This window comes from Rana temporaria, chromosome 12, assembly GCF_905171775.1.
Source record: "Rana temporaria chromosome 12, aRanTem1.1, whole genome shotgun sequence".
NCBI classification, from domain to species: Eukaryota; Metazoa; Chordata; class Amphibia; order Anura; family Ranidae; genus Rana; species Rana temporaria.
In genome coordinates, this window is record NC_053500.1 from 119,515,654 (window position 1) to 119,524,089 (window position 8,436).

The following is an 8,436-nucleotide window of genomic DNA, read 5'->3' on the forward strand; positions in this document are numbered from 1 at the left end:
AAAAATGTATCGTATATACTGGAGTATAAGCCAAGTTTGTGTACCTGCATTCTTGACAGGCGTCCATTTTTTTTTTTAAGTCGCAGGTTCCTCCTGGCGTTACGTTTCGTGATAGGCGCTTGACACTGTTCCGCCTATCACGGAGGTTCTCTCATCCTCAGTTTCCCAGCAGAGACTGTGTTCAGTGTTTCGCCAATCACGGATGTCCTCTTGTCTGAGGATAAAAGAATGTCAGTGATTGGCGGAACACTGAACACAGTGTCTGCTGGGAAACTGTCCGAGGACCTCCGTGACAATTGGAACACAGTGTCAAATGCCTATCGCGGAACGGAACGCCAGGCGGAAGCCGCGACTTTTAAAAAATGGATGCCTGTCAAGAATGCATGTACTCGGGCACAGAGTACCATATGGCACAATGAGACTGCAATGGGCACAGGGAGACTGCAAAGGGCACAGTAAGGTGTGCAAATGGGCATTGTTGACCCTCTTTTCCGCTTACATTAGCTGCTGCATTCTCACCCTAGGCTTATACTTGAGTCAATACGTTTTCCCAGTTTTTTTGTGCTAAAATTCAGTCCTCGGCTCATACTCGGGTCGGCCCATACTCGAGTATATACAATATTTAAAGTGAAGCAATACCCTATTTCACTTCTAGGGGGTCAGGAGCTTTAGTGGGGGGGGGGTTAAGGGCTGTGTAGGGGAGGACCATGGGCTGTAGTGGGGGAGGGGGATCAGGGCGTGAAGTTTATAGTACTGTACAGTAATCCACTTGCGTTTTTAGGTAGCATCTCTGTGCTGGCTGACGGGAACTTTGCCTCTTCACTGGTGACAGTTACGCCTCTTCCAGGCCATGCTGCGTGGCGCTGGATTTCTGTACTTGTGAGGTACTTTATGTACACTCACGGGTATGTCCGTACTTGCGAGTGTACGTAAAGTGAGTGTACTTAAAGCGGGCTATGCCTGTACTATCCGGAATCCTAGCCAAGATCTTTAACCCTTTGTTAGGACAGATGGTGTTGAAATCTAGTTTACACCTGATGAGGAGATCGGTCAGCACAGGGCACACAGGATTAATTATGGTAAGAAAAAGAAAGAAAAAAAAAACAGGAAAAGAGGGAAAAAAAAGAAAAAAATAATCATACATTTAACTAAAATGAATAGAAACCACTTGTGATGCGATACCATAGAGGAGATGATATCGGCAAGTGAAACGGGGGCCAGGAGGGTGGTCCTCTCCTCGTCTAATAGATCCTTTTTATCCATGGTTGAGTCTGAAGTGGAAAAAAAAATGGTAAGGATCACCTCCAAAGCCCCCTCTATAATTTTACATAAGGGAAAACTAGGTAGCTAGTTTAGAAATGTTAAAAGTACATCAAATGTAAGCAGTAACTTGTAAGTATTGTTGTGCTGTGTAAATAACAACATGTTTCAAATGTAAAGTACAGGTGGTCCCCGGGTTACAAACAAGATTGGGTCTGTAGGTTTGTTCTTAAGTTGAATTTGTAAGTCGGAACAGGTAAAAAAATTTAAATGTAGCTCCAGCCAAAAAAAAAAAAATTTTAACACCCATGTAACATTTGTTTTGCTGTCTGCCCCGTTCAGAAGTTTTCATCTCGCTTTCTGTCCCAGTGACTATTGCATTTAAAAGATTTTTGGGTTGTTGAGGAAACAAGAATTGGTGGTAAAGCTTTAGAGGAGACACCTTTTTCCCATGATAACGTCTACAGGAGTGAAGTTCCCTTCCTAGGGGTAGATTTCCTCTCACTTCCTGTTGTCTCCTTCCGTTTGTAAGTCAGATTGTTTGTAACACGGGGACCGCCTGTAGATATTATTCCAATTCGGCTGTAAAAGAGGAAATGCATTTAAGGAGTTATCGTATGTGATACAATTGCTAGTGACCATGGCACACAACCGATTTGTAGCTGCTTGGATAAAAATTGTATATAGCTACTGAAAAGACTCTAGATCCAGAAACAAATGGTCAGGGAGAACAGAGATTTGTAGCTGCTATAAATCTTCTGCTACTGTAACATGGCCCTAATAATTCCATCACATATCAGTCTCTGAGTCCATTTATTTACCACTAATCTGATATACACAGCCTTGAATTGTGTATTCATTTCATCAGGAGAACTTATTAAGAAGAGATATATGATGTAAATTTTATTGTGGTTTTTTTTTTCTCCCCAACAGTTTGCAAAAGAGATTGACAATGAGAAGCGCATGAGACTCCTTCAGTTTGTTACTGGCACTTGTCGTTTACCAGTTGGAGGCTTTGCTGACCTCATGGGTATGTAACTGAGCAGTAGTCAGGTGCAAAAATATAACTGCCAAAGCTGTACATTATATTTTAAAGTAAACTGAATACACTTGTTAAAAGATCTGCTGCCTTTTGGCAATTATTATTAATTAGTTAAAGTGGAGTTCCACCCATAAATATAACATTACATCAGTAGTTTTAAAAAAATGTCAGTCCTTTATGAAAAAAAACATTTTTTTTAGATGCCTTCAAAGTGTTGTTGCTAGGCAGAATAGTTAATCTTCCCACTTCCTGCACCTAGTGCTTAAAGCGGAGGTTCACCCAAAAATCCACTTTTTGACATTAGCTGTAGCATACTGCTAACATCTGCAGTATGCTGGTTTTTTTTTTTTTTTTTTACTTGTACTTATCGTTATATGAGCCCTTGTTTTCCGGCTCCGAGCGGGGAATCCTGGGGGGAATGGGCATTTGTAAGCGAAGAGGAGTTGATTGACGGCTGCTAAGGCGCGTCTTGACCTCTGTTTAAGCTTCAACTGCCATGATGCTGCACATGTGATCAGTTATGACACCAGCCATTGGATGGTTTGACAGTTTGGTTAAGAGCACAACCAATGTGACAGTTAGCTTTCCCGGCATGCCAGGAATGTAACTGCTTTTTCAAACTGTTAAATTGATTGGGTTTACTTCCGCTTTAAGGATGCTGGAAAGTTCATTTTGAGGGTGAACCTCCGCTTTAATGCTTCCTAACCTACACAGCACAGACTCCTGGGAATGTAGTGGGTGTAACTTTCCAGGAGTCTGCATTCCCCAGTCTCAAAGAATCATGTGACTTGGACAGCACAGGTGCTGAAACCTGATCTGACACTGCTTGTGCAGCACTGAGCATGTGCGAGATTTGTAAGGCTGAAATCCAGGAAGTCATACAGTCTGGCTTCATGATGCCCACACTTAAGATGGCCCCAGTCAATTTCTATTTTATAAAGTGTCTAAATGCTGTAACAACCTAACAAAACGGACCTTAGTTTACAGACTAACTTTACTAGAATACATTAAGCTTGTGTATTACAGGGGTATTTATATTTAAAAAGTGAAATTGTGGACGGAACTCCGCTTTAAGTCTTATGCTGCTAATCTTTATAACGAGTTGTTTATTATACAACTTTATTGTACAGTCACATGGGAAGCTGAGGCAATTCTAAGTGAATGAAAATGAGACTTAAAGTGGTTGTATATAGATTTTTTTTAACTTTTACCTACAGGTAATCCTATAATAAGGCTTACCTGTAGGTAAAAAAATATCTCTTAAACTTTTACGGTTTAGGAGATATTCCCTTTGCAATGAGCTGCTGACTGCAGCGGGGCATGCGCACAGGGGATACTCGGCTGAAGGCCCGGCAGACGCTGGACCTTGCCGGAAAGAAGTCTCCCATGCGCGGGAGTGACGACATTGTGGCTCCAGCCACTCGCAGCGCTGAAGCCACGATACCCGGAAGACACGCCGAGGCAACATATCATCTCCCTCGGCGTGGACCAGTTAAGTTACCAACACCTCGTTCTAAGGTAAGTATTTCATAATTAGCTAGTATGCTGTGCATATTAGATCATTATGCCTTTTGCTTTACAAGGTTAAAAAAAAAAGTTCAGCGGGTATACAACAGCTTTAATGGGGTTGTAAATGTTCATGCTGTTTCACTTTAATGCATCCTATACAGTAAGGTGAAACAACATCTGACAATTACCGGCCCCTCGTTTTACTCACCTGAGCCCTGGAAAGTCCCGCGTCACGAACACGCTCTTCCTTTGCCCGGGCTTCTCGGCTCTTCATTGGATAGAATGATGGCAGCGCATTGGCTCGCGCTGCTGTCAATCGAATTCAATGACCCGGAGGGCAGGGCTGAGTCCTATACTCGGCGGCTATGGACGCCACCAAAAGAAAGCTCTTGAGGGGGGAGGACACATTCTATTTATAGACGGCATAGAATGAACACACAATTGTCAGTTACAGTAACGCAGTGCCATATAGCAAAACATTGCCTGGTCATGAAGTGGGGGGGGGGTAAATCTTCTAGTGGTCAAGTGGTACTTTTTTTTTTTTCTCAGAGGGCTTTTTCAAAGTTTGTCGGCGAGTCTCCTTGCTGCCAGCTCTGTACCTTGTGGTTGTTGGCTCCTGCTGTGTTGTGTTGTCTTTTGATAACCATAGTATTCTGAGTATTCTTTTGTCATGTGTTAAAAAAAATATATGTGTGTGTATGTAATATATATGTGTGTGTGTGTGTATGTATGTATGTATGTATATATATATATATATAATATATATATATATATATGTGTATATATATATATATATATATATATATATATATATATATATAATCTCAGTTTTAAAAAATGTATAAACTTTGAAAATAAAGTAATAAAAATTCTCAAAGGTATTTTAACTGGACATTTAGCTGCTTTTTAGGGCTGTGCTTAGAGAAAGTAGTTTTCTGTGCTTTCAGAATCTAATTAGAAACTCTAAATGTGGCTATACTCATCTAAACACGGCTAAACCTGCTTTATAGCAACAATTTCTAAACATAATGAAAAATCCTTTGTAGTTGACACATGTCTTTATCAATGCTGCGTATGTCTTCTATATTTTAGGGAGCAATGGTCCTCAAAAATTCTGCATTGAGAAGGTCGGGAAAGAAAACTGGCTGCCCAGGAGTCACACATGGTAAATACTAAAGGAGTGTGTACCAGTCTAAAAGAGTTTTAAAGTGCACCTGTTATTGGGCTACTTTTTGCTGGCTTGTTTGCCAAAATGCTAGTTTTTGATCAAAGAGAGTGCATTTTTTTTGGCTGGAGTCCTGTGCAGGGGGCATGCTGGACCTTTGTAGATGTGACTATTTGCGAGAGTAACAGTCTAGATCTCCAGGGTGCTGCATGCATAGGGAATTTTAGCAAAGGCTGCAGCACTCTAACACAATAAAATAGACGGATCACAGTAATAAAAAAGCCTTTATTTTCATAGAGATCTTTTATTGAATGGGGTCACAACCTAATTCTTGTCTCTCCTTCTTTTTTTCTTTTTTTTCAGTTTTAACCGCCTGGACCTCCCACCTTACAAAAGCTTTGAGCAGTTGAAAGAGAAGCTACTGTTTGCAATAGAGGAGACGGAAGGATTTGGACAGGAATAAGAAGCCCTCCACATATCCTCCAGGCACAATGCTGCAAGTGTGAACACTGCTGATTCCCGTCCCTGGCCTCTTTCCACCTGTTCAAGCCGAGCAAGCATCCATTTTTTTAATCTGTTTCAATTACATCTTTCCAAACATCTCCTTTCTAATGTAAACTTCACACACGTCTCATACCGTGAAATATGACCTGTCCATCTGAACAGACAAGTGCACCAAGGTGTAGATTTTTTTTTTTTTATCAGTCTTCCAGCCATGCCACGATTTCCTCCTGTGAATAAACTCTTTTTACATTGACAATGTTACGCCACAGGATACTCACAGCCCATTGAGCTGTATATAGCCATATTTATTATGCACTACGGGAAGGTGTCCTGTGGAGTAATAGGAGACAGCAAATCATACCAAAAGCGGCACAGAAGATTTCCCCTGGAAACTAGGAAGTTGTCTTCACATCTACAGAAGGGTGCAGTTCCACCCTCTTGGATGTACATCAGGTCAGCAGATGGTGCTCCCCGTGAGTCAGCTAGAACTGATAACAAATGTTGACGTAGTCAGTGTAAGATAAAAAAAAATCCTTTTCCCAAGCTGTGGTTTCGGAAAATGGCAGTCAATATTATAAAAGATTTGTACGGTGAAGTAAATGATATAATAAGTAACATAACGTAAACCAAACCTGTTTTATTTAGAAGGCACAGTGGCCTTTGATCTGAAATGAATTGTTCTTTCTGATCACGGTTCTGTTATTGTCCCCATGAAGAAGTGTTCCATCATGAAGTAAAAGATTCAGCTTATAGGCTCACTTCATGAAGCTTTACATAAGGATATGGATCTTGATTTACAACCATGTGGACTGTAATTTTGAAATCTCATTGCATTCGGCTGAAAATCACTGTTGCTTTTTGAAAATAGGTTTCTTCTCCTGGTGTTTTAGCTGTGTGAATTTTGCAAATTGTGTCTTAATTATTTCTCTAGAAGGATTCAACACTGACTTCTGACATGCTGACCTGTACATTAACTGTGAGACTGCTTAAAGGGAGCATGTTAGAATATAAATATGGGAGCTGCCATTGCTGGGGCTGTCATTCTCATCTTTGCTGGCCTGGAAAAATGGGGGCAATATATTCAAAACTCCTGACCTGTATGCTTATGCTTAGGCAGGTGACTCGATAAAAAGAACGTGTACACTGTTTTAAACCTTTAAAAAGTAACGCTCTGCCTTTAAGGGCTCTTTCACACGGAGCGGACCGTTTCTGGGTCCGCTCCGTGTGTTCGCCAAAGCTCAGCGGGGATCCCGGCTGAGCTGTCGGCGGATAGGGCGGTCCCCGCACACAGTGCAGGGACCGCCCTATCTCTGCTCCGCTCTCCCCTATGGGGGATCGGATGCAGACGGACCGTCTGTCCGTCTGCATCCGATCCGTTCCGCCGAACGGAAGAAAAATAGGGTTCCTTCCATTCGGAAAAGCGGATCCCGACGGACGCTAGCGGATGCTCCATCCGCTAGCGGATGCTCCATCCGCTAACGGACGCGATCCCATAGGGATTCATTACAAGTCCGTTAACGGACTTGTAATGAGCGGACGAACGGTCCGCTAGTGTGAAAGAGCCCTAAAGCAGACAAGGAAAATGTCTGATATTACCTGTATGAACCAGAAACAAATCACATGGTGCTCTGGATTGAGACAATCGTACACTAGAGAGATGTATGCTTTGTTTATATTTCATGTCTAAAGTTTACAACCACTTTAAACATGGTCCAGTGGCAGTTGGCAGAGCTTAGCTGAGAATTCAGGGGAACGCAGGCCGTATTAACAAAGTAGAACTAAATCAGAGAGGGGCACAGAAGAAGCTTTTCTAATAAAAGTATTATCAGTTTACTGTTAAGCCTTGTACATACGATCGGCTTTTCCGACGGGAAATGTGTGATGACAGGCTGTTATCGGAAAATCTGACCGTTTGTATGCTCCATGGGACAATTGTAAGATTTTCCGCGGACAAATGTTGGATGGCAGGCTTTAAAATTTTCCACGATCAATTGTGTGTTTTTGGAGCGTGTGTACAAAAGTCCAAAGTACAAACACGCATGCTCAGAAGCACAACATTAGCAGAAGGTGCCCAAAGGGTGGCACTAAAGAGCTGACAACCCACATCGTTTTGCATTTGTTGGCCAACAATACTTTGCCGTTTGTATGCAAGACAAATTCCTAGCCAACGCCCTTCGGACAAAAGTCCTACGCTTTGTCTGCAGAAAATCCGATCGTGTGTACAAGGCTTAAGGCTCTCTTTCAGAAGTTTGGATTCTCTGCATTAAGGTAAAAAACCTTTTTCATGCAGCTCTCCCCAAGTCCACCTAAATACTTACCTGAGCCTGATACTTGGTCCAGTGATGTGCCCGAGAGCAGAGGCTCTTTGTTCTCTCTATCCTCATAGGCTTGAACTCAGATAATGAGAGCAGGGCCGAGCCGCGCACTGTGTCTTATGGACACACAAAGCTGGCTCGAGAGCCAGCATGCATAAAGTGCCCCCATAGCAAGCGACTTGATGCGTGGGGATAGGTGCCAGGATCCCCGCCGGGGGACCTGGGCAAAGGAGGATCAGGATCAGATTCAGACCATTGCACAGAGCAGGCAAGTATAACATGTTTTGTTTTAAAAATAAAAATCTGCCTTTACAATCACTTTAACCACTTCCTTACTGGGCACGTATACCCCCTTCCTGCCCAGGCGAAATTTCAGCTCCCAGCACTGCATCGCTTTAACTGACAATTGCGCGGTCGTGCGACGTGACTCCCAAACAAAATTGACGTCCTTTTTTTCCCACAAATAGAGCTTTCTTTTGGTGGTATTTGATCACCTCTGCGGTTTTTATTTTTTGTGCTATAAAACACTATTTTATACTTTGCTATAATGAATATCCCAATTAAAAAAAGAAAAAGTGCTATAAACAAAAAAAGAGTGACAATTTTGAAATAAAACACTATTTTATACGTTTTGCTATAAT

At 42.0% G+C, this 8,436-nt stretch overlaps 1 protein-coding gene across 2 annotated transcripts in view; it reads left to right on the plus strand.

Annotated features, from left to right (window-relative positions):
• Positions 1-6,604, plus strand: part of ITCH (itchy E3 ubiquitin protein ligase) — an 85,668-nt gene extending 79,064 nt beyond the window's left edge. For both annotated transcript variants that reach the window (XM_040330386.1, XM_040330388.1), the window contains exons 22-24: positions 2,194-2,290; positions 4,904-4,976; positions 5,340-6,604. In XM_040330386.1, coding sequence (XP_040186320.1) covers positions 2,194-2,290; positions 4,904-4,976; positions 5,340-5,439 — 270 coding nt within the window. In that variant the 3' untranslated portion in view covers positions 5,440-6,604. The remainder of the gene's footprint in view (positions 1-2,193; positions 2,291-4,903; positions 4,977-5,339) is intronic.
• The last annotated feature ends 1,832 nt before the right edge of the window (positions 6,605-8,436 follow it).